The following is a 26,223-nucleotide window of genomic DNA, read 5'->3' on the forward strand; positions in this document are numbered from 1 at the left end:
TAATCAGATATTCTCAGCTTAGAATGGCAGAATCTAACCCAGGGGTCTGCAGCATGTGGCTCTTCCACCCCTCTACAATGGCTCCCTGTAGCTTTGAAAAACAATGGACACACACACACACACACACACACACACACACACACACACACACACACAGTTACCGCTCAACTGTGCAGATTTTCGCAGAATGTCCAGACTTTTGCCTCATATTTTTGGTCTGTTTCTCATAAATATGTGGTTTTCTGGCAAATCATTGAGGGCTGAAGTCAGATAAAATAGACATTTGAGTTTCAGACTTCATACCCTTCAGAAAATGTGTGTCCCACTATGGCTTTCTCCAGATTTCTTGTTCTAAGAGGTTGGGAGATATGATACACACACACACACACACACACACACACACACACACACACACACACACACACACACACACACACACACACACACACACACACACACACACACACACACACACACACACACACACACACACACACACACACACACACACATGCACACATACACACACATGCACACATACACTGAGAGCGATCGAGTAATCATAACAAAGGAACAAACATAGCGATGGATTTTAAATATTGCTCTTATAAAGTTAGTTTTTTTTTATATTTAGGATAATAATTGTATATAAAACTTTATATGATGTGTTATCTTCATTTTAAGGGTCAAATAAGTTTTGTGGCTTCCGATGAATTTTATTTGGTGGGAGAGAGGCAAAAATGGCTCATTTGATAGGGAAGGTTGCAGACCCCTGATCTAACCTCTCCTCCCACAAGAGTGCAGATCACAAACCTTCTTAATGTAAAATAACTGGCCTGAAGCCCAAGTGCTTAAACCAGAACTAATACACTTTTAGAATAACAGAAACTGAGCCTTTAATCAGCAATTCCCAATTTAGAAGGATGTAAGCTACCTGTCCTGCCACAACAGTGCAGACCACAAACCTTCTTAATGTAAAATATCTGGTCTGAAGCACAAGTGCTTAAACCAAAAGGCTTAGAATAACAGTTACTGCTTGGTAGTAACCTGATTAAATTGTAATAAATGCAGCAGAATAAATACAATTGAGTAATTTTAAGAAGAGGCAAAAGCAAAATAAACTGCAATATTTTTTTTTTTAGTAAAGTGCAAGGAAAGAGGAAGGAGGAGCTGAGGTTAAGAGCCTAAGTGGGTTGGCCTTCTCAAATGTTCTCTCTGTATTAAGTAGAGTGAACACCAGACTGGGAGGGTGTCCCAGATCAAATTTACAGTAGGGGTGGGCAACTGCAAAGCCACCAACTATAACAACTCTACAAGGATAGGGTTGGAGGGATGAGGAAAAAACGGTTTCAGAACAGATGCAAAACATAAAACAATGCCAGGAAATATATAAAATAATTCAGTCAGGCAAACAATAATTCAGTCGGCCAAAATTAAGACAATGCAGAACTCTGAAAGGTTAAAATGCCAAGAAATATACTTATCAATCTGCGATATATTTCCAGATTGTTTGAGAATCACACCAGCCAGAATCCAGGAGTTTCCAACAGTGTATGCAAGAATTTACAAACAGAAACTATTTTTAAATCAGCAAGCCTTGAAGCAATCAGATAACACAAAAGCTGTTAGACCAGTTTTATAAACTCCATGCTGTTTAACATTTGAAAAAAAAGACTGACATGTATTACCAGCTGTGCAGAATTTGTAGTACAGCAATAAAAAATCAGTCTAAAATAAAATTACTAAACAGGCTTCTGACCAAATCAGTTCCTTCTTACTCTTGAGGATTCATAAATTTGGAGAGAAGCTGTATTAGTCTGAGGGAGGAGTGAGAGAGGCTCACCCTCCTATACATGGGATCTGTGAGGTTAAGGCCCATGCAAAAGCCTTTCATCAAACTCATTTAGGATGTCAAGTTTGATTAATTGGGCTTTGAAGTGTTTGCAGAATGGAGGACAGTATTTGCTGTGATGTGTACCAAATACTTAATGGATTTTACCTGAATAATACACTTCAGTCTGTAATGGATTATATCTGAAAAATCTCTCTAAAATGCACAAGGGGCAGAATTTCCATTAATAGCCCTTTGAATGTTTTGCTTGTATTAACATGTTTTGTCATTCATTAATGGATATATTGTATCATTTGTATACCCATTATCACAAAAACATCTGTGTCTATTGAATATTTTTGTATGCTAAAAAACAAATATTTTACTTTTTACAGCTAAAATTTAATAAAGATGTCCCCACATTGTCTAATAACCTGGCAGCAAGATTTTCTAATCCTTTACCAATAGTAATTGAAAAACTAAGTCAGTCTCATGAGAAAACTAAAGTGGAAGATGATGGCCAGAGCTCTAAAAGTTCCATACAATTTTCAGTTGTATCTGAGGACAGACTCAATGTGGCTGTTTATTTGGCAAAGAGGGATCTGAAACGTAAACAGCTGGAAGAAAAAGTGAGAGACTATGTGAACACCTTTGGTCAGACAAAGTCCAAAATGCCTTCTGAAGTGGCTGAAATGCCCAGACGTAAAACAGAAAAGAATGTTCAGAGTGATATTAAGTCAAATGCTAATAAAGCTTTGGAAAACAAGCAACAGCTTAAGCAAGCTTCTAAAGTAGAAGTGACTAGCTCTGGTGCCAAAATGTATGTTTATACTCCTGATCAGATAAGGGTTGGACCAGCATTTTCTGATTCTCCACCAACTCGTGATCTTCAAGTAAAACAAAGTCCCAAGAAACAGAACAGCAAAAGTGCACAGGAAATTGGCAGATTGCGAAAGGAACTTAGCAGCTATATCCAGAAAATTGAAGAACTGGCAAAGAAAGGTAAAATCACCATTAACTTATTTGATTTTGTTCTTCAGAGCCTTAAAATGTGCCTGTCTTTTAGGATATATTTAATGAATGCAAATGTTGCAGCAGTGAAATTCACTCCCAAGATGCACACTGAATTTCGTTTGTCCATCCATTCCTTTGCTTTATAAGTACCACTACAGTTATATGCTAGGACATGTACACTTTTTTATACTACATTTTCATTTTGTTTATATTACTTTGAGCTCGTTGTGTTCCACTATATCAAAATCTATGCTTATGTTATGAGTTGTAACTGTCTGCAGTGCTGTACATAGTTCTCCATCTGTTGCCAGTTTTGGAGGTGCTGCTGTTAACGGTAGACCCCAGGCATGTTGTTTCTGGGTTTTGTGGTATAACGCCTTGTATTCTTTAAGGGCTCCAACAGTATGAGATTGTAAAAAGAAACAGAAGGACGCTTCATAACAAGGTCTAAAACACACTTGCATGCTAAACTGATAAGATGGCAATCTTACTACAGTTAGTGGCAACAGATTTATGATTGTGACTAGGATAAACAGGGGATCCCTGATTTCACATGGCAGAACAGATTCAACTGAAGCTTAAAAATTAATCATCACCATTAATTCATAATGTTCTCTGTGCTTGATAGTGAGGAGAATCCCCACAAGCTAGAGACATTCCAACACAGCATGAATGCTCCTGTACCTGCTTGTTGAATGAAGCAGTTGCAGTCTTTTGCTGAATAACTGTTCTGCTAGTGTATGTTTAGAGCTCCTGACTGTATTGACGACAGTTTGACTCAACCCCACTGGAGCTGCACTACTGACTGGGGATGATGGTAGAGAGTGTGAGTAAGCCAAGCGTGACATCTGGGTATGAGGGTTTGGGAAGAATCTCTGTAGGCCTAATCCAAGTTTAAGGCAGTGGCATAGTGTCCTGTGATATTTCCTGACTGGTACACAGATCACTCTATGTCCCACACATACTGAACTTGGATACATAGTGCCACTTCACATCATTACACAGGGGCCCTACTGAGGTTGTAGAGAAAGGTGTACCCCCCATGGCTACTGGTCATGCATGGTTTTGTCCACAGTCATTCACAACCATAGAAGTCTTTAGTGGTGATAACTTGGAAAGGGGCAGAAGAGAGATGTGATGTTGGATGCCTCTGAGAAAAGAAGAGAAAGCCAAAAATAAATGGGTGCAGAAAAAAGGGCTAACCTTGTAAATGTATCCTACATATGTAGAGCAAAAATTACTTTATTTGTTGTGTACGCAGTATGTTTAGTACTGTCTTTTGTTATTTTGTCTTTCTTTTGTTTGAAACCAATCTTGCCTACTGTCTGTCTTATTTTAATGCCAAATCTTTAAATTACTCTCATCTGCACTTAGATTTACAGCAGTCATAAACCAGATGTCTTTCCCAGTGTTGGCCTACTTTATCTAAATGATGACACCACACATGCGTCAGAGTTTTTTTTCCTACTGTGGAACATAGTTCTATAATCCATTCTGCGCTGGTAATTCTACTTTATTGTGGCTTATGGTCAAATTTAGTTTCCTTTTCAGCCTTATGGGTGGTCACTCAGTACATTTGTGATACACATATACCATTATAAGAAATGCATCCCACTGTGTTTTTTTGTTTAGATCCATTACATGAAAATCACTGTTCCTGTGCTTGATTCAAACCTGCAGCACAACGATGAAGAGTCTAGTATCCCCAGACCCACCTGCACCAAGAAATTTAAGCCATTTGGAGAATTATCTGACTTCAGCAATTACCTTTTCTTGCACAGACCAGTTTTCTTTGTCCTTTGTCAGCTCACTTCCAAGTTTCCACCAAAAGGGGAAATAGGTCTTACAAGATGGCAGCACACTGATCAGTAGCTTAATTTCAGCCCTCCCAGTGTGAAAAAAGAAATTGAGAAATAGGAGTCAGTGATATAGTCAGCCTGAGTAAAATTCAGTTACTGGCCAGAAAGTACACTGCTTGGATGCCAGCAAAGAAGAAATTTAGAGATCCTAAAAGAAAATCAACCATAAAAGGTGGGAAGAACACTGCATTTGTTCAGCAAAAAGCAGTTCAAACTTCAGCTTTGTACAAGAGATAGCTTCCAGTAATTTGGAGGAAAAATAATTCAAATCTACTCCAAGGTGATTAAAATAAATGAAACACTGAAGGGGGTAGATCAACTCAAATGAAAGGCTAGGAAAAATAGATGAAGCTTTAATTAGCTGTTCAGGATAAAAACTGATAAATCTGCAAAAATCAGAGACTGAAGTAAAGAAAATCCTGGCTGAGAATGAGACTTCTTAAGAAGGACTGTTTCAAAAACTAGCAGAGTTGGAAGAGAGAACACTTGGAGAAAACATAAGTATTTGATGATGTCTTTTCCTTCCATTCCTCAACTGATAATTTTCTGATTTGCCCTCTTATCCAACTTCAGATGCTTTTTCCAGACTTAGAATCCATAACTCAGACTCCTCCCCTTACCCACAATCCCTTCCTGTCCCCAACATTACCTCAAATCTCATTTTCCGCTTGTACAGTTCAGAAGTGATTCATTGACTTAGATTTATTTTCATTTAAGTGTTTTACAGATGTTCATCATGTTTCACTGTTGCAGTCTTTACTCTTGGGTTATCCTGCTGGCAGGCTACCCTCAGTCGGCCAGAATTCCAAAGTCTAGGTCCGGCGTCGTTGCTGTCGCCTCTTTCCTGACGTCAGTGCGCCAGGGGTATAAAAGATGCAGCTGATGCCATTTTCTTCAGTCTTTCTTGCTGCGCCGTGCCCGAAGCAAAAGCAGTTTGCAAGTGCCGGTCGGCCGACTCCTGAGATTTTCAAATCCAAATTTCAGAACCGAAGTCTTCATTAAAGCTAAGTACCCCGTTGAAACTTTTCTTGCTCCAGACCGATGTCAGAAAAAGTTAACAATTGTATTTCTTGTAGGAAGCAAATACCTCATGAGGATTTTCACTCTTACTGTATTCCCTGCCTAGGCCCTGATCATAACGTTGCTAGCTGTCTGTTTTGTGCTAGATTTAACCAACGCACTATTAAGCATCGGTTCGATTTTGCATTTCATTACTTTGGCCGAAGATTTAATTATGTAATGCCATTGGAACAGCCGATGACCGGAGTTTACAAAAAACGCAAGGACAAGGAAAAGGATAGGCATCCGAGGTCCAAAACTGACGAAGAGGCCTCCGCTAGGCCAGTCGCCAGTTCGCCGGTTCTCAGGGAGGCACTTTCACAGCCCCTGGCGCCCGTTACCTCAGAGCCATAGGCCGCTTCCGACTCCCATGTGGAGCCAACTGGGCCTCTGGATACTCAAGGTATTGGACACTCAGAAATCATTCCCCTCAGATGGGTCCGGAGCCACTGAGCAGGCATCGGCTTCTGAGGGTGTCTTCAGACCTACACAACTATATATTAAGCCATCTTCAGCTTCAAAGACAAAGACTAAAGCAGCTCTAAAGACAAAGAAACAAGTATAGCATTCTCCTACTCAGACTTCCATGCCTACAAAACAGATGCTCAAAATGACCGAAGACCTAATTACTTTGATCAGGGGTTCCCATCCCCCTCCTGATAAGAGGCCTAGGCAAGAGACAGAGTATGATTCTTCTGATCAGGTTTCTATTTCCTCTGATTCCTCTTCTGAACAGGATTATTCTGTGCTTCCCTATGAGGATTCTGATGCTGAAGAATCCATCCCTTCAGCCTCTCCTCCTGAGGATTATTCTTTTGGGGAAACCCTGCATACCATGAGGGAGCATTTCTACTGGGAGAGCCAAGATTATTCTGAATCTAAGAACAGGCTCAGAGACTTTCTGCTACTTCCTCAGCACAGACCCCTTGCTATTCCACCTGTTCTAGACATTGTAGATGATGTATTTTCAGAGTCCGGCCTGTCCCCTGACTCTTTACCCCCTGCACCTGCTAAGCCAGACAGATACTACAGGGTCCCGGATTCTCATAAATTCCTATATAAAAACCCCGCTGCTGACCCAGAAACTATTTCTCAGGGTCCCAAAGGGGTTAAAGCTTCCACTGCAAAAAACCCTGCCCCTATGATAGGGATTCTAGGGCTCTAGACAGATGGGGGAGGAAAGTTTACACTTCTGCTACCTTGGCTGTAAGGGCTTTAAATTGTCAGTTTCATATGCTTAAAGATCAGCAATATTTAATGTCACTGCTTAAACAGAAATTGTTGACAAATACTGAATGTTCAGAGAATAAGGAAATGCAGGATTTATTGCATGCAGCTGAACAAGTGGGAAAGCATACTTTGCAATGTGGTTATGATTCACTGGAGGCCTCTTGCAGGGCCGCTGTTACAGGTTCTGTTATTAGAAGGCATGCTTGGTTAAAGGAACAGAATCTGCCTGATCATGTTAAAGCAAAATTATTAGATGCTCCACTGCAGCATGATACTTTGTTTGGTACTAAAGCAGAAGAGGTGTTGAAAAAATTGGAGGATAAAGCTAAATCCATGCAGACAGTCAAGGATTTCTTACAGGTACAGCCACCCAGGTTTAGCAGGAACTGGCCTTCTAAAAATTGGTCCTTTCCTGTGTCAGACAGAGCACAAAGAGGCAGATACAGGCGTCCCAGAGGCAGATCTCAGCCCCAAGGCTCATACAGGCCTAAACAATGGGGTGCTCCTCCCACCAAAAGCAGAGAAGACAAATCACAACCTTACAGGAAACAGTCCCAATGACTTTCCTCTGCCAGATCCAAGCACTTTTCTTTTGGCAGCCCCCTTAGGGGGAAAACTAGCACTTTTTTCATGAAATTGGCAAATGGTTACCCAAGACAAATGGGTCCTGAACATAGTGTCCCACGGCTACAGGTTCCATTTTCACACACTACCAAGGTCAAAAGGTATGCCAGACTTGCCACACAATCAATGGGCAGAGGCACAAAAACAAATTACAGCCCTCATGGACATGAGGGCCATTCAATAAGTACCACAACAAGAGCAGGGACAAGGATTTTACTCCAGACTTTTCCTAGTGCCCAGAAAGGACAAAACCTGGAGACCAGTACTGGACCTGTCTATACTAAATAGATTTCTGGAAGTTCCAAGATTCAAGATATTGACTCTACAGCAGCTACTGCCCATGCTGGGCAAGAAGGCTTGGCTTGTAACTTTGGACCTAAAAGAGGCATACCTGCATGGCCCAATCAGACAGTCTTGCAGAAGATACCTCAGATTCATAGCTGGCTCAATGCATTACCAATTCTCTGCACTGCCCTTTGGCTTATCTACTGCGCCCAGGGTCTTCACAAAATGCCTGGCACCAGTAATTGCATTTTGCAGACAAAGAGGAATTCAAATATATCCCTACTTGGATGACTGCCTAATTCAAGCAGAGAGCAAAGACATTCTTCTAGAGCATCTGCCGTTTGTAAAAAGATTACTAATTGGCCTAGGGTACACAGTAAACAAAAAGAAATCAAAACTAGTGCCCTCTCAAGAGATAATATTCCTGGGTGCAAGCTTAAATACAACTGCCCAGATGGCTTATCTCACGCCAGACAAACAAAAGCAACTGACTTCTTACTTCAAGAAATTGGCAACAAAAACCCACTTATCTGCAAGGAAAATCCTGCAGGCCTTGGGTTTCATGGCATCTTGCATTCTACTAATTCCATATGCCAGACTGCATATGAGGAAACTACAATGGCATCTAAAAAGTGTTTGGACTCAGCATTGCCACAGCCTGGAGACAGTAATTGCACTCATTCCCTGCCTGCAACAGGAGTTTCTATGGTGGGCAGAGGCATGTCACCACAACAAGGGTCTGCCATTCAGTTTACCCACAGCCAGGCAGACACTGACAACGAATGCATCAGATTATGCCTGGGGGGCCCATATGGCAGGCAGATGTATTCAGGGAACATGGCCTGCAAACCAGATGCATCTTCACATCAGTCAAAAAGAGATGCTAGCTGTTCAAAATGCCCTGACAGCTTTCAAGGACCTGCTTCATCCAGGACAGCTACTGATAAAGACAGACAATACTACGGTCATGTGGTACATAAAGAAGCAGGGAGGTACACATTCCTACCCCCTCTGCAGACGAGCAATGACCTTATGGGACACAGCATTGACTTTTCAAGTTCACCTGCAAGCACAATTCCTGCCAGGAAAAACAAATACACTGGCAGATGAACTAAGCAGAAACCTCATGGATCCCCACGAATGGAAACTGGATTCACAAGTCTTCAGCATGATAACAAGGAAATGGGGATGCCCAGACATAGATTTATTTGTCTCCCCCTCACAACTGCCAATTGCAGAGATTTTGCACAAGGATTTATCACAAGCAAGCATGGAAAGTGGACGCCCTATCCTTCAGCTGGAAAAATCTAACAGTATATGCCTTTCCTCCACTGCCTCTCCTTCCCAGGGTACTCCTAAAGGTCAGACAAGAGAAGCCAAAAATGATACTGATTGCACCAGACTGGCCACGCCAACACTGGTACCCAATCCTAAAGAGCTTGTCTCAAGGTCCAGCATGGATTTTGCCTCAAACTTCTCACTTGCTGACCCAACAAAACAATTGGATTCTGCACAGCCAACTCAGGACCTTAAATCTGGCAGCATGGTGGATAATGTAGCCATTCAGAACACTCCTCTTTCAAAAGCTGTTATGGATGTTATCTTGGAGGCCAGGAGGCCCAGTACCAGAAAATCTTATGCAGAAAAATGGAAGAGATTCTGTGCTTGGAACCAGGAACAAGGCATTGACACGTGTGTACCAAATATCCCTTAGATTTTACAATACCTAACTGAGATGCTGAACAAAGGCCTTTCTTTCTCATTAATTAAGATTCATGCCTCTGCCATTTCAGCCCATTACAATATGGAACCACCTATCTTTTCTCATCCTTTAATAAGGCAGTACCTCAGAGGGGCCAAAAACATTAGGCCTCCAAGGAGAGCACCAATTCCACCCTGGGACCTCAATTATGTTTTGGAAAAACTCACACTGCCTCCTTTCGAGCCAGCATCAACAGCAGATATAAAATTCTTATCCTGGAAAACAGCTCTGCTCCTAGCAATAACCTCTGCAAGACGAGTCTCGGAGTTACAAGCACTCATGGCTGTGGAACCTTTTAGCATTTTTCACCCAGACAGGGTTTCTCTGAGGACAAACCCAACATTTATGCCTAAGGTGGTGTCCAGTGTGGCCCTCAACCAAACCATTCACTTGCCTACCTTTTATCCAATTCCACAGAACAAGGGTGAGAAAATTCTGCATTCTTTGGACATACACAGGCAGTTATGCTTCTACTTGGACAGAACTAAAGCTTTCAGAAAGACTGAGCAACTTTTAGTGTCATATACTGCAGGATCACAAGGAAAGGCCATCTCAAAACAGACTATTTCAAAATGGATAGGCCATTGCATCCGTTTCTGCTATTTTCAGCATGGCAAATCAGTGCCTAAGGGCATTAGGCCCCATTCCACCAGAGCAGCAGCCACTTCAGCAGCCTTCCTCAGAGGAGTACCAACCAAAGATATCCTAGAGGCTGCAACTTGGAGTTCAGTGCACACTTTCACAAAGCACTACCACTTACCTCTTTACTCTAAGTCCAGAGCAGGCTTTGCCACTGTAGTTCTGCAGGGCCTCATAGCCTCTCCTAATCCTATTTAGCCCAGCCACTCATCCTCAGCTTTGGGATTCTACCCAAGAGTAATGACTGCAACAGTGAAACACAATAAACATAGTACAGTTGTGTACCTACCATAAATGTAGATGCAACGTCCAGGTTACCCAACAACCATCCCCCTTTTCTTTGCTGGGACTTATCTGCACTCTTCTATCTTATACAACCTATGTGGTGGATTTGCTTGTAGATGAAGGAAATGTTATCTTTGTGCATGCATATTTATTGGCATATTTTTTCAGCCTACCAATTTTGGGGGCACCTGACATCTGGGGCAAGAAAAACTGTAGAAAATGGTTTTGGCTGCATCTTTTATACCCCCTGGCACACTGACGTCAGGGAAGAGGCGACAGCAACCGACGCCGGACCTAGACTTTGGAATTCTGGCCGACTGAGGGTAGCCTGCCAGCAGGATAACCCAAGAGTAATGACTGCAACAGTGAATACACTCGAACATCTACATTTATGGTAGGTACACAACTGTACTTTTTTGGTTATTTGAAACTTTTAGGTACTCTTCTAGTACATCTGTCTCTTTTTTTCTGCTAAGTTCCTTCCCTTCCCATCTATTTGTCTAGATATTAAAAAAAAAGTATTTTCCCTCTAGACCTCCTTTCTGTGCTTACTAGTTTTATCTAGTACTTCTTTTTACCATTGCAGATATTCTTCCCTTTATAAAAAAATTACACCAATTTTCTTTTCTGGTGTATTCCCTTTTCCCATTGCTGGTAGTGTTTTTCTGTGTTTCTCCCTTTCCATATAGGGACTGTGTTGGGCAAGCCTATGGGTTTTAAGAAATGTGTGGCTTGTAGCCACAAGATGACAAATTCTGATTTTCATTTAAAGTGTGTATATTGTTTGGGAGCAGCTTGTCTAAAAGAAGGTTGCTCTGTCTGCATGGCTTTTGGTCATTGGTTTAAGAATAAATGCAAGAACAAGCTTGTTCTCAAGGGTCTCATTCCATCTGACTCCTCAAAATCTGCATCTGGAGTTTCGCCATCTGGGAAAGTTTCCTCAGATAAACACAATGGGGACAAGAGTGATATTGTCAAAGAAAATGGCAAGGAGATGTATAAGCAATCCCATAATCACTCTCCATTGTCCGTTTTATCTTTGGTTCAGACGGCAAACTTTTCCAAGCCTTCAGATCGTATTAATATATGTGATTTGATTTCAATGTGGTCTAAGACTCCTCCCAGAGCCAAGGTTTTCCCTGAGTCCAGTCTCTCCTAGGCTGCAGTCACACTTTCTGTAGGAGAGATCATTACAGAACACTTTGAGGCTACCTTTCACATCTTTATCATTGAGATCTGTTAGGTTTTCCAGATGCTTGATAGAAGCTGATGGAGATAGAATGATTAAGTTCCTCAGGATCCAAATTCAGTTGGAAGTTCTACTGGCTGTGTTTCCCATCAGACCCCTGAGCTTTGGACCTTCTCCCTTGACTGTGGCTGCTTCTACCCCTATCAGGCCTCTAGATTTGGAGATGTTGGAGAAGACTTCATCGAGGTTGTCCACACTGGATCTGAAGTTGTGTTGTGATCATCTTTGACTCTGCCCTCGACTGTGACCCAGCCAGCTCCAATTTCTTCAGGGGTGAAATGATCTTGGATTCAAAACTTTGGTGTTAAATTTTGGGGTAACAGTTTTATTCCGAGGTTCTCAAAGCCATTCCTTCTCCTCAAAACCTCAGTGTTGGATAACTTGACTCTGGCTATGGTCTCAGAGTTGGGGTGGTGATCTTGGTCATACTGATGTGATAGCTTCAGCTCCTTCTGGAATGATCTTGGGATGTGTTGTCAATCTCGCCTTTATTCTAATGGGTTGGATCCGATGCTTTGGCTCCATCCCGGCCTTTTCAATGGCTTAAAGTCTTCAGCAAAGTTTGTGGGCCTTTTCTCTACCCACAATGCAGTTCCCCAACTTCCTCAGATCTTGTTTGCCGTGCTGCAAGATGTTTCTTTAAGCAAGCCCGGGGCTAAGTTTATATATATATATTTTTGTCTTTTTTGCTAATTAGTCGACAATTGTAATTTTTAATTGTTAGTTTCTTCCCTTTTACTCCTTTCAGTGCCTGTTCTTGGTTTTAGGAGCATCAGTCCACACCCATTTTAGAGGGTGTCCCCCACTTCCTTTCCCCTTTCCTTCTAGTCTACGATTTTATAGTCGTTTGTTTTAAATTCTTTCCTTACCAGTTACCGTTCATTTTACTTGGAGAACAGTTAATATAAGTACTCTTCTTAAAGTCTGTTTAAGTTTAGAGGTGCAGAGGCTTCTTAAGGCACCTGCTTTGGCCAAGCTTCTTTTGGATCTGAGCCCAAACGCGTCTGATCAGACTCATATTTACCCCTGTGGCACCTACTCCTCCTCTGAGCCGTCCCATGAGTTCGGAGTGGGAAGAGTCTGACATCCAGCTAGTGTCTGTATGAGATCCAAGACCACCTGTTAGCTCTTTGGATCAGATTTCCTCCCCGAGTGTTTCCGCCCAGTCAGAGTAGGAAACCAACAATTGCCGGTCTGGTCCTTGGAGCAGTTTCAGTTCACTTCGGATCCGACGCTGTCCCCTGGGGCCTTGGCTCAGATGGGTTCGGCTCCTACCTCTTCTTCAGAGCTTCTGTCTCCTGCGCCAAGGGCTCTCTTAGGTCCAACATCTTTATTGTCTGGTCCGGGGAGTTCCTTGGAGCAGGGATGGTCTGCTTTTGAGGTTATGAGAAGGGTGATGACCGCTTTTCAGTCTCAGACACAGCCTCCTTTTGGAGCTTTCTCCCTCTACAGCACGTGTCTTTTCCTCATCACCCCTGTCCACAGGATCACAGGGATTCAAGGTTTCAGGGTGTCCCCCAGGGGATTTCCCCCTCTTCGGACACTTCTCCAGAATATTCCACTGAAGAAGTCCCTCAGAAGAGAAACCTGCAAGAGTAAGCATCTTGTCTCTACTGAGGAGTCAGCCACTTCAGATACCGACCTCGATGAAGCAGAAGAGTCCCCACGATTGCTTCCTGAGGATGTCTCTTTTGGAGACATCCTAGAAATCCTGAAACAGAGAGGCAGCTGGCAGTACTCATCCCCTTTTGCTGAGGAGTCTGTTTACCTGAAGTTCTTCAGATCTTTCCATTCAATGTCCTGGGTGACACCGCCTTCCGACGAGCTTATTCAGTTAATCTCTCTGAAGCCACGGGAGACCTCAGATTCCATAGAGCCCACTCCTAGGAGACCAAACACATACATTACAGCCCCCAAGGATCAAGCCTTCCTCATAAAGGGTGTAGCAGTTGATGCCATGGTCATGGCGGCAGCCACAAAAAAGGAACCCTCTGAGACCAGTTCCTCTATCTCTCCTTCTAATAAGGATTCTAGGACTGTGGCTAGATATGGGAAGGGAGTCCTTTCTTCAGTGGCTTTCACATTGCAATCGCTGAATTATCTTGAGCATTTCACCAGATTACAGAGAGACCTTTTGAAAGAGTTATCAGACTCTCTCCAAGGAGCTATAGCTGATGCAGCGGCATATAAGATCAGTGCACAGCTGGCTGCCCTCAACTCAGTTGTTAACTCATCAATGAGACTCATTTCATATGCAGCAGATGGAATGAGTAGGGCTGCAGGTTCTAGCATCCCTTTAAGGAGGCAAGTTGGATGCACCTTTGCGATTTCACTGAGTCCTTTAAGTCTTCCTTTGGTTAATGCTCCCTTCAATGGCTCATTGTTTTTCAGGCCAAAAGTCAAAGAAACACTAACTCAGTGTGAAAAAGAGGGTAAGATGCTGTCTGCCTTTTTCCACACCCACTAGACCATATCCAAAAGGTCAGAGGGGTAGTGGGAAGATGTGGTTCAGAAAGTCTGAGTGGTCGTACCGGGACACACAGGGTGGTAGTTCCCCGAGGGGCAGAGGGGAGAACAATAAGAGAAGACACTGTCCTCTTGGCAAAAGGGGGTCTGCACAATGAGGGCTCCAGGGCATCTTTTTCTGGCAGGCCTTTCAGCACTCCTGATGGATTGCCCAACTGCTCGTCTTTGGAGGCAGTCGGGGGGCGATTGTCATTGCACCTTAAAACCTGGCAAAACATTGCCGATGACAAATGAGTGCAAGACATAATAACCAGGGGTTATATCATTTCCTTTTCCCTCCCCACTCCCATAAACAAATGAATTCCAGATGTTCCACCCAGTCAGCAAGAACAAGCAACATTAGAAATTCAAACATTGCTCAGAAAGAGTCATCCAAGAAGTCTCTGCAGACCAGAGAGGATCCAGAACTTACTCAAGTTTCTTTTTAGTTCCAAAGAAAACAGGGGACTGGAGTCTAATATTGGATCTCAGTGAACTGAACAAATCTGTGAAGAAAACCAAGTTCTGGATGTTGACACTGCAGTCGATAATTCCATTCCTGGAAAAAGACAACTGGATGTGCTCTGTAGATCTTCAGGATGCATACTACCACATCAAGATGGAAAGATGATCCAGAAGGTACCTGCATTTCCAGCTAGGAGGCAGTCATTTCCAGTTTCAGGCTCTGCCCTTTTGTCTCACTACAGCCCCCAGAGTGTTCACCAAATGCAGTGGCAGTAGTTGCGGCTCACCTGAGATGTCTAGGATTCTGAGTGTTTCCGTATATGGACGACTGGCTCATAACTGCCCTGACCAGGTATCTACTGCAACAAGCCAGAGACTATATACTTCAGCTTTGCTCCAAACTGGGAATTACCGTAAATTACAGCAAATCCTCTTTAGAGCCATCTGAAAATGTAATCTTTATAGGCACAGAAATAAATACAGTCAACCTCGTACTGAGGCTTCCTCAAGACAGAGTGCATGACATTTGTCTACATATCTGGTGATTAATCAGGAAAAATTGAGCCACGGCAAAACAAATACTACAGACTTTCGGAAAGATGGCGGCATCTATTGTACTCCTTCATCTAGCACGTCTTCATATGAGGATTGTACAATGTTTGCTTTTTACACAATGGTCAATTTTAGAGCTACCAATGTCTTACAAGATTCTCATAATCAGATCTTGCAAGAAAGATTTCGAGTGGTGGATTCACTCTTCATTGGTGTCTTGGGGGCATCCTTTTACCTTCCCTCAGCCCGAAGCCACGGTAACCACTGATGCTTCCCAGATTGGGGGGGGGGGGGCATTATCTGGGAAAGACTGTTCAAGGACCCTGGCAAGAACACGAGGCTCACTTGCATATAAACATCTTGGAGATGACAGCAGTGGTATTAGCGTTTAGGCATTTCAAGACTCTCTCCCTTTAGGAACCACAGCAATCCAATCAGACAATATGTCGGTAGTCTGGTACATAAATAAACAAACAGGGAGGAACCAGATCTTATCCCCTTTGTCGAGAAGCTGTAACGCTTTGGCAATGGGCAACATCCTCCAATTGCTTTCTAATTGCAACGTATTTCCCGGGGAAATCCAGCATGATTGCAGACAAACTAAGCAGGGCCATATTATGGCCCCATGAGTGGTCCCTCAATCAAAAAGTAGAGGAAGAGATTTTCTACAAATGGGGCCAGCCTTGCTAAGATCTTTTTGGCTCACCCACCAATGCCAAATGCAGCAACTACTTTGCCCTAATCCCTCCACTGGGGGAGTCACCAAGGGATGCACTTGTTCATGTTTGGCCTTCAGGACTCCTATGAGCTTTCCCTCCCATTCCTCTCATTCCCAAGTTATTGCAGAAAGCAAGTTTGTTGGAGACAACAGTAATCCTGATTTTCACCCTATTTGTCTGGTCAAATCTGGTTTCCCTTTCTACAGCCTCATCTTCGGGACAAACCATGGATTCTGGACCCGGCTCCACATTTACTAACACATCCGTCGGGAATGGTGTATCCCTGCCTTCACAACCTCAAGTTGACAGCTTTGGCTGCTCCAGTTCCCTTGATTGCCAGGTATCCCCATCTGTCATCTCCTGTAAAACCTATTCTGCTGTCCTCCCATAAAACCTCTACATGTAGGGTATACAAGAGTAAATGGAACAGGTTCGTAATATGGGCGACTGATAACCAGGTAGATCCCTTTTCTGCACCCATTCATTCTATACTGGAATTTCTAACCAAGCTTTTCCATGAAGGTACGGCTGCTTCTACTATTAAGGTCCAACTAGCAGCAATTTTGAGTTACCATGCATGCAAGGAGACCTGGTGGTGGAATGAGGAAGTACAGGAGAGTATACAGAGGAAGAGGCTGGCGAAGAAGAAGTGGGATTGTCAAAGAGATGAAGAATGTAGACATGAGTATAAGGAGATGAGGCGCATGGCAAAGAGAGAGGTGGCGAAAGCTAAGGATAGGGCATATGGAGAGTTGTACGAGAGATTGGACACTAAAGCTTTAGAGAAGTTTTTCACTGTGGTTTTCTGGGCAGGGGGTGAGGTCGGGATGTGAATATCCAGTGAGATTAGTTTATTTTCTGATCTTACCAGTGAGGGATACACTTCTGGTCTGGAGCATAGAGTCCCCATGTTGGTGATGATCAGGTCCAGTATGTTTTCCCCTCTTGTGGGAGTGGTAACAAGTTGTTCCATAGCATTTGAATTTATAAATTCTAGGAACCTTTGGGCTAGGGTGTTGGAGCTAGAGTGATGCTCCCAGTCTATGTTTGGGTAGTTGAAGTCACCCAATATAATGGTGTTTGGAGAGACCTTTTCCAGTGTTGTCAGGAAGGCCGAGTGGGGTTCCTGGGTTTGGGAGGGTGGTCTGTAGCAGGCTATAAACTGGAAGGCAGTTTTACCCACTGTTAGTTGCACATGGATAATCTCTGATGCATCTTGCTGTGCCACCAACCTGGAGGTGTGGGTATCGTCCAAGTTTTAAAGCATGGTATGAGGTATAACCTGGTAGTGCTGGGGTGCTCTCTGGAGCCCTGAACCAGGTTTCTGTTACTGCACAGATATCGATGTTCTCCATGCTAATGGAGAGTTTGGAGGTGCATCTTGAGGTTTAGACTTCTGGCATTTAGTAGCATTACTCTTAGTTTCTTATCCCTTGTGATACCTTTGGAGGTGGGTTTGTCTGAGCCTTGGAGAAAAAGGCACTGTTTTGGTTGCAAGAGCCTTTGCCAATATCCCAGGGTGACAGGTGCAAGCTGCAGTAAAGCATCAGTTGAGCATGTCATCTTAGGCTGACAGGCATTGATATGACACCAATACTTAAGCCAATTGTTGAAATTGATCATCTTGTCTTCATATTGTGGCATCATTCTTGGTGAGGGTAAGATGCTACTCAAGGTCAGGGTCAAGGCCTGGGCTGATGCTTAGAGATCTCCTCTGTCTCTTTCATGTAGTCCAGGAGGTAAGGACATTCACACCAGCATGGACAATGACCGAGTCCATATTTGTACTTGCCTTGGAGTGACCTGAGTGCTTGTGTTATGTGGCGGATCCGCAGTTGTTTAACCAGGATAGACCATTGGGCCAAAAGAACCCAATGGAGTCCTGGGGAGAAAAGCTCCACATAAAGATTATACAGAGATTATGTTCCACATACAGATTATAAGAAAAACATTCTATAATTTCTGGTTAAACTTTAGAAGGAGTATATATGCATTTTTTTTTTTTTTACTAGAAAATTACAGGTACAAATAAGGAGTTGTATGCTAGAAGCAAGCAAGAATTTTCTAGCTGGGAATTGAGAAAAAGGAAGGAGGAAAAGAGTTGGGAGTAGAGAGTAGGTTATGAGGGTGTGAACAGGAGCATTCCCATGAGGATGTTAGATGGGAGTGTAGTGATTTTTAAGGTGGAGGTGGGATTACATCAAGGATCAGCTCTGAGTCCTTTCTTATTTGCAGTGGTGATGGACAGGTTGACAGATGAGATCAGACAGGAGGCCCGTGGACTATGATGTTTGCAGATGACATTGTGATCTGTAGTGAGAGTAGGAATCAGGTTGAGGGACTCTGGACAGGTGGAGATATGCTCTAGAGAGCAGAGGAATGAAGGTCAGCAGGGCTAAGACAGAATATATGTGTGTAAATGAGAGGGAGGGTAGAGGAATGGTGAGGATGCAGGAGTAGAGTTTGTAAAGGTGGACGAGTTTAAGTACTTGGGATCAACAGTTCAGAGTAATGGTGAATGTGGAAGAGAGGTGAAGAAGAGAGTACAGGCAGGGTGGAATGGGTGGAGAAGAGTGTCAGGAGTGATTTGTGACAGACGGGTACCAGTAAGAGTGAAAGGGAAGGTCTACAAGAGGGTAGTGAGACCAGCTATGTTATATGGGTTGGAGACAGTGGCATTGACAAAAAGGCAGGAGTCAGAGCTGGATGGGGCAGAGTTAAAGATGTTAAGATTTGCAATCGGTGTGACTAGGATGGATAGGATTAAGAATCAATATATTAGAGCGTCAGCTCATGTTGGACAGTTTGGAGACAAAGCAAGAGAGACAAGATTGCGTTGGTTTGGACATGTGCTGAGGAGGGATGATGGGTATATTGGGAAAAAGATGCTAAGGATGGAGCTGCCAGGTAAGAGGAATAGAGGAAGGCCTAAGATAAGGTTTATGGACGTGGTGAGAGAGGACATGCAGGTGGTTGGTGTGACAGAGCAAGATGCAGAGGATAGGAAGAAATGGAAAGAGATGATCCGCTGTGGCGACCCCTAACGGGAAAAGCCGAACGAGAATGATGATGCAGGAGAGAATGGTTCCTCTATTATGTCACGTAGACTCTGCAGAGTCTTTTAGAAGGGAACAACAATGATTAGACCGCCATACAAAAACCCAACTCCGCCCTGGGATCTCATCTTCATTTTAACAAATATCATTCGTTCCCCCTTTGAACATTCAGCAACATGCAATTTAAAATGTTTGCCTTGGAAAATGCTTTTCTTGGTAGTCATCATCTCAGCAGAAGTGTATCAGAACTACAGGCACTATTGTCCAAACACCCATGTTTGATTTTTCATAAGGATAGGGTTTCTTTACATACCAATCCTTTGCTTTCTGATACTAGTTTGGGGAGAAACAATCTAAACCAAGCTATTGAGCTAACTGTCTTCTTTCCTAATTACCAAAACAAAGGTGAATACTCCCTGCACCTTCTGGATGTACATAGGCAATTGTGTTTCTATTTGCAGAGAACTTTGAATTTAGGAAATCTGATCAACTTTTCATATCTTACTCTGAGACTAGGAAAGGTCTATCGGTCACAAAAGTTACATTGTCTAGATGGCTCACCCTGTGTATATCCTCTGTCTACTCTTCCAAAAACAAACCTCTTCTCTTTCCTATGAAAGCAGACTCCACCAGATCAGTCGCAACTTCAGCAGCCTTTCATAGGTTCATACTAGGCTATCTGCCCTAGGGCATTTATAAGCCTAGCCAGAGTGTGTTTGGCTTTCGCCACCCATTTTAAATTAATTTTGCTATGCCCTTTTTCGAGGTTAGTATACTGTGCCTCTGTCTAACAGTAACACAGAAGTGATACCCGGGGTAAACCTACGATCTCCCATCCACTCATCAAGATTCCTCTTGAAGAGAGTCAATGAGGGACTCTGCCTAACCTAGACTGAGATTTTATTCCAGAGTGAAGGGAGCCTCTGGGTTATGAATCTGTCCCTCCAACATGCCCTATTTATTTCAGTGCTGAGGTTCAAGTCTCTCGAGCGCGTAGCTCGATGGGATTTGGATTTTCTGAGGTGCAGCATGTCCATTAATTCTGGGTTGAACATGGCTTTATACATCAGGCACAGATTGCCTCTGAGCAGGTAGTATGTATGCCACTGAGTAGAGCTGGAGTTTCTTTAACTGGGCAGCATATGGCATCTGTTTGAGCCCTTTGATCCTCTTGGTGAGGTACTTTTGGGGTCTTTCCAGTTGCTGCAGGTGTCTGGTAAGGTACATCCCAAAAGGGGCATTGTACTCAATTATGGGCCTGATGAGGGATGAGTAAAGAGGCACGATGACCTCCCCTGATCTAGATGTGAATCCCTTCATGATTAGGTGGGCTATATAAAATGTTTTTCTAACCACTTTGGCCACGTGGTTGTCAAATGAGAGATTGCTATCAACGTGGGTCCCCAGGTCCCTAATTACTTCTTCTGTACTTAATGGATTACCACCTATGTGGTAATTTGTGGGCACTTTGTTTTTGCCAAAGGGGAGACTATACACTTTTTGGCGTTTAGCTTGAGGCCATGGCTCTGGCACCAGTTGTCTGTTTCTATGAGGCCCTTTTGGAGGATGCTTGTGTCGGCTGGAGAGTCTATTATGGCGCCCAGTTTGCAGTCATCTGCGAACTTGGTCAGCCACAGTCCTTCCATGTTGGCCTGTACCTCCGAGAAATATATACCGAACAAGAGAGGTCCCAGGACTGAGCCTTGTTGGACGCCACTTGTAACTGGTTTGGAGTCTGACATGGCTCCAGCAATTCTAACCATGTGGGTTCTGTCCTTGAGTCAGTTTGCAACCCATCTAGTGACATAGGGGTTTATATTTAAGCTGGTGAGCTTATCTATAATGCCCAAGTGGGGTATTGTATCGAAGGCTTTTGCGAGGTCCAGGTAGGCTGTGTGGACCACCTTCCCCTCGTCAGTGGCCTTGGTGACTGTTTCAAAGAAATCAACCAGGTTTAAGAGGCAGGATCTGCCCTTAACAAAGGCGAACTGGGTAGGATCCAGTGTCTGTAGGTCCGCAATATCTTTATTTATGAGGTCCATGATGATCCTTTCCATAGCTTTGCAGACCAAGCTAGTCAGGCTTATGGGGCGATAGTTTCCAGGATCCGTTGAGGCACCACCTTTGTGGAGAGGGACCACTGTTGCTGTACGCCACTCTTTGGGTACATATCCTGTAGTAAGGCTGAGATTGAACAGTAGTTTTAGGTTTGGGTTTACCTCTTCTTGGAGTTCATGTAGGACGCAGCCCGAGACACCGTCTGGTCCCATTGATGCTGTGTTTTTTGCTTTGGAGAGGGCGGCTCTTACCTGAGCATCTGAGATGTCAGGGGGGCAGCACTCTGCTTGGATAGATATTTGCCCTTTTGGTGGGGAGGGTAGAAGTTTGCACTGAACCTGTCAGCTAGGATGTTGGCAATGTCTGTGGGTTTGGTGTATTTTTTGTCATTTTGGACTAATTCTGAGCATATCTGGGAATTCCCACCCAGGTTCCTAACATAACTAAAGAAAGCCTTGTGATTATCCTTAGTGTCCTGTGCAGTTTTTCTCGAAGCTGGCCTTAGACGATTTTATGAGTGCCCGTAGTTTTTTGCTAATACTGATCACAGATGCCTTCCCTTTTTGGGATTTTGCTCTATCATGTAGTATCTTCCTCCTTCTATTGTATAGTTTGTTTATGGCTGGGGTCCACCAGACAGGATGTCTGCCTTTGGAGGATTGGGTCTTGGTTTTATTTGGGATTGCATGATCCATGCATTCCTGAAGGTGTTCATAGAATGCGTTTATAAAGGATTCTGCGGTCTGGGCCATATTTTCCACAGGCCCGGGGGCTTTGAAGGATTCCACCTCGGTTTTGAGGAGTGTAAAATTTGCTTTAGAGAAGTTTTTCACTGTGGTTTTCTGGGCAGGGGGTGAGGTCGGGATGTGAATATCCAGTGAGATTAGTTTATGGTCTGATCTTACCAGTGAGGGATACACTTCTGGTCTGGAGCATAGAGTCCCCATGTTGGTGATGATCAGGTCCAGTATGTTTTCCCCTCTTGTGGGAGTGGTAACAAGTTGTTCCATAGTATTTGAGTTTATAAATTCTAGGAACCTTTGGGCTAGGGTGTTGGAGCTAGAGTAATGCTCCCAGTTTATGTTTGGGTAGTTGAAGTCACCCAATATAATGGTGTTTGGAGAGACCTTCATATTTTTCAGTGTTCTCAGGAAGGCCGAGTGGGGTTCCTGGGTTTGGGAGGGTGGTCTGTAGCAGGCTATAAACTGGAAGGCAGTTTTACCCACTGTTAGTTGCACATGGATAGTCTCTGATGCATCTTGCTGTGCCACCAACCTGGAGGTGTGGGTATCTTTGACAAATATTGATACTCCCCCCTCCTTTTGTGGTTCGGTCCAAGTTTTGGGGCCGAAAAGCATGGTATGAGGTATAACCTGGTAGTGCTGGGGTGCTCTCCGGAGCCTTGAACCAGGTTTCTGTTACTGCACAGATATCGATGTTCTCCATGCTAAGGAGAGTTTAGAGTGCGTGCATCTTGAGGTTTAGACTTCTGGCATTTAGTAGCATTACTCTTAGTTTCTTATCCCTTGTGATACCTATGGAGGTGGGTTTGACTTTTGAGCCTTGCCTAAAAAAGGCACTATGGGGGTAGCAAGAGCCTATGCCAATATCCGAAAGCCCAGGGGTGACAGGTGCAAGCCGTCCCTAGTGAAGCATCGTGGCTTGTCGAGCATGTCATCCCAGGCTGACAGGCATTGGATCCCCTTTGAATGACACCAATACTTAAGCCAATTGTTGAAATTGATCATCTTGTCTTCATATTGTGGCATCATTCTTGGTGAGGGTAAGATGCTACTCAAGGTCAGGGTCATACCGGCCTGGGCTACATGCTCAGAGATCTCCTCTGTCTCTTTTCATGTAGTCCAGGGAGGTACTTCTCAGGACATTCACACCAGCATGGACAATGACAGAGTCATATTTGTACTTGCCTTGGAGTGACCTGAGTGCTTGTGTTATGTGGCGGATCCTAGCGCCCGACTGGCAGCTCACCGTGAACTTCTCCTTGTTCAGCCTGGTGAGTGGGATGTCAGTGTGCCTGACTATAGAGTCACCTATTATTTATTTATTTATTTATTTATTTATTTGCAGTTGTTTAACCAGGATAGTCCATTGGGCCAAAAGAACCCGTTTTCAATGGAGTCCTGGGGAGAAAAGCTCCACATAAAGATTATACAGAGATTATGTTCCACATACAGATTATACAAAGATTATGTTCCACACATAGTTTACATGAGGATTATAAAGAAAAACATTCTATAATTTCTGGTTAAATGTTAGAAGTAGTATATATGTATTTTTTTTTTTTTTTTTACTAAAAATTACTAGGTACAAATAAGGAGTTGTATGCTAGAAGCAAGCAAGAATTTGCTAGCTGGGAATTGAGAAAAAGGAAGGAGGAAAAAGAGTTGGGAGTAGAGAGTAGGTTATGAGGGGTGTTAACAGGAGCATTCCCATGAGGATGTTAGATGGGAGTGTAGTGATTTTTTAAAGTATGGGAGGCTAGCAATTGTACGAATTGAGGGGGGGGAGGGAGTTCCATAGGCGCGCTAGTGAGAAGGACGGGAGGTTGTGTCCTGGAGGGTGTAGAAGGGTGTAGGGGTCTATAAACTTCTATGAGGTTTTGATTGTTAGATCTTAGAAGTCTTTGAGTTTGATGCATTTTAAAGGTAGTAGAGAGGGAGGGACAGAGGGATGGCTGGAATATGAGTTTATGTGCATAGGTGAGCTGAGTGTAGGAGAGGTAGTTGGGAAGCTCTAGCCAGTTGAGTTTGTGGAGAGGTTCACAGTGATGGGTAGATGATTTGTTACTGGTGGCAAATTTAGCTATTTTATTGTAACAAGAGGACAGTTTGGTTTTCAGAGAAGATTGTAGGTTAGTTAGAAGAGGGGCACCATAGAGAAGGGAGGGAAGGAGAAATGTGGTAGAGAGAGTAATTTTGGTAGTTGAGGTGCGGAACCGATTGTGACGGTAGAGCATGCCTAGTTTTTGGTGGGTTTTTTTATATTTAGTAGTAGATGGGAGTTGAATTTGAGCTTGTCATCGATTTGGACCCCTAACAGTTTGGCTTCAGATACCAGCTCAAGAGATGTGTTATTCTGACTGGTGATGGAGAATAAATTTCTATCCAGGTTATTAGTTTTGGAGGGGGTAAATATCATAAGTTTAGTTTTAGCAGCATTGAGTGCAAGATGGTTGTCTTTCATCCATTGTTCTGTGGTGGAGAAGGCATCTTGAGTGAGTTTTAAAAGAGTTGGGATGGATGAGGCAGCACAGATGATTGTGGAGTCATCTGCATATTGAATAATGTTTGCAAGGGGGATAGAGCGGAAAAAGTCATTAATGAAAATGTTGAAGAGGAGGGGGCCCAAAATAGAACCTTGTGGGACACCTGTGGGGGTGTTGAGGAAGGATGAGGTGGCTTTTTTCCATTTGACGGCTTGTTGCCTATTGGAGAGATAGCTAGAAAACCAACAGAGGGAAGAGGTAGAAAGCTTTAGGTTAGATAGTTTAGTAAGAAGTAGGTTATGAGAGATAGTGTCGAAGGCTTTAGAGAGATCGAGTAGGATGGTAGATACAGTGAGGCCGGAATCTCTAGCTTTATTCACAGTTTCAAGGAAGGATAGGAGGGCAGTCATAGTACTATGATGGGGTCTGAATCCATGCTGTGTAGGAGTTAGTAGATTGTTGTCTAGGAGATGGGGAAGAAGTTGAAGATGGATACATTTCTCTAGGACTTTTGAAATGGGCGAAAGGATGGCGATGGGGCGGAAGTTGGTAATATTAGTATTGGTTCCACCTTTATGCAGTGGAATGATGTAGGCTTTTTTCCATTTTTGAGGAGCAATACTTTCTTGGATTGAGCGGTTAATTAGGATACTGATAGGGAGGGCAATGGCTTCAGTAGCTAAGCTGAGGAAGTATGAGGGAATGTTATCAGGGGCATTGGTGCATGGTTTTAGTTTCTGCAGGAGTCTTTTTATGGTGGATGTAGGAATAGGTTTAATGAAGAATGGTGGGGGTGGGGAATGAGTGGGAGAAGTTGGGGGAGGAGAAGCATGAGGAGAAGTGGGAGAAAGTGGAGATGGAGAAGCCTGAGGAGAAGTGGGAGAAGTTGGAGGGGGAGGTGTGTTGTTTAGCCTTATGGGCTGTGACTGTTCGGCACACTGGCTTTGTGAGCTATGTGTTGCACGTATTTTGTTTTGGGGTAGCGGTTGCCTGGGTGTCTGTTTTGGATGTCTCTGCTGCTCAGGCAGATTTTTATTTAGAGCCTCCGAGTATGTTTTTGTGTGTTTATGTGTTTGGTTTGCTGTCGTGGTAGGTCTATGTGAGACTGGAATTGTAGTGAGTGTGGTTTCCTTCTCCTCCTGACTGGTTACTCCAGTACTGAGTTGAGAGAGCTTAGCCTTCAGTTTGGCTATATGGTTGCATCTCTCACATGTGTTGGAATTTGTTGGGAGGAGGAGAGGGTTGTCTGTGTACATGAGGCAGTTGTAACATTGCCTCAAGATTCCCAGATTCACCAGCTGGACCAGAGAGGAGATTGACAACTGACCTTTGGACATGCTAGAATAGTATTGGGAATTCCTTTATAATTGAAAAAAGGGCCAATGGGGAACAAGGTACTCAAGGGGAGTTTGTGAGGGTGTAGTGCTTTTAATTTTTTAGTGCTGACTTATATAATTGCTTTAGTGAGCAAGTGCCAGGTAACTTAAATGCAATGTGTTACAGATAACTTAAATGCAAAAATGACAAACAGTAACTTTCTTTCAAGTGAAACAAGGAAATAAGCAAGCTTATTGCTTTCAAGCAAGGTTGTCCTGCAACATCTGTGCTGCAGCGACATGGACTAAGCCGCATACCTTTATTAGTAATTACAAAGTTGATTTGGCCTCCAGGAGTAGGGCTTCCTTTGGTTCTATGGTTCTGAGGAATATTCTTCCATGAGCCACCCAGGAATGATGTGGCTTGGGACACGGTCCCATCAGTGAGAATAAAGGCGAGATTGACAACAACACATAAAGAAGTTATGT

The 26,223-nt window shown here is 43.4% G+C and overlaps 1 protein-coding gene across 1 annotated transcript in view; it reads left to right on the plus strand.

Moving 5' to 3' along the window:
* Window positions 1–26,223, plus strand: part of KIAA0753 (KIAA0753 ortholog) — a 1,485,993-nt gene that overhangs the window by 97,248 nt on the left and 1,362,522 nt on the right. Inside the window, exon 3 of the mRNA XM_044054254.1 lies at window positions 2,227–2,833. Coding sequence (XP_043910189.1) covers window positions 2,227–2,833 — 607 coding nt within the window. The remainder of the gene's footprint in view (window positions 1–2,226; window positions 2,834–26,223) is intronic.

Source organism: Protopterus annectens, chromosome 13.part0 (assembly GCF_019279795.1).
Source record: "Protopterus annectens isolate FY-2018-M chromosome 13.part0, PAN1.0, whole genome shotgun sequence".
In the NCBI taxonomy this organism is placed as follows: domain Eukaryota; kingdom Metazoa; phylum Chordata; order Ceratodontiformes; family Protopteridae; genus Protopterus; species Protopterus annectens.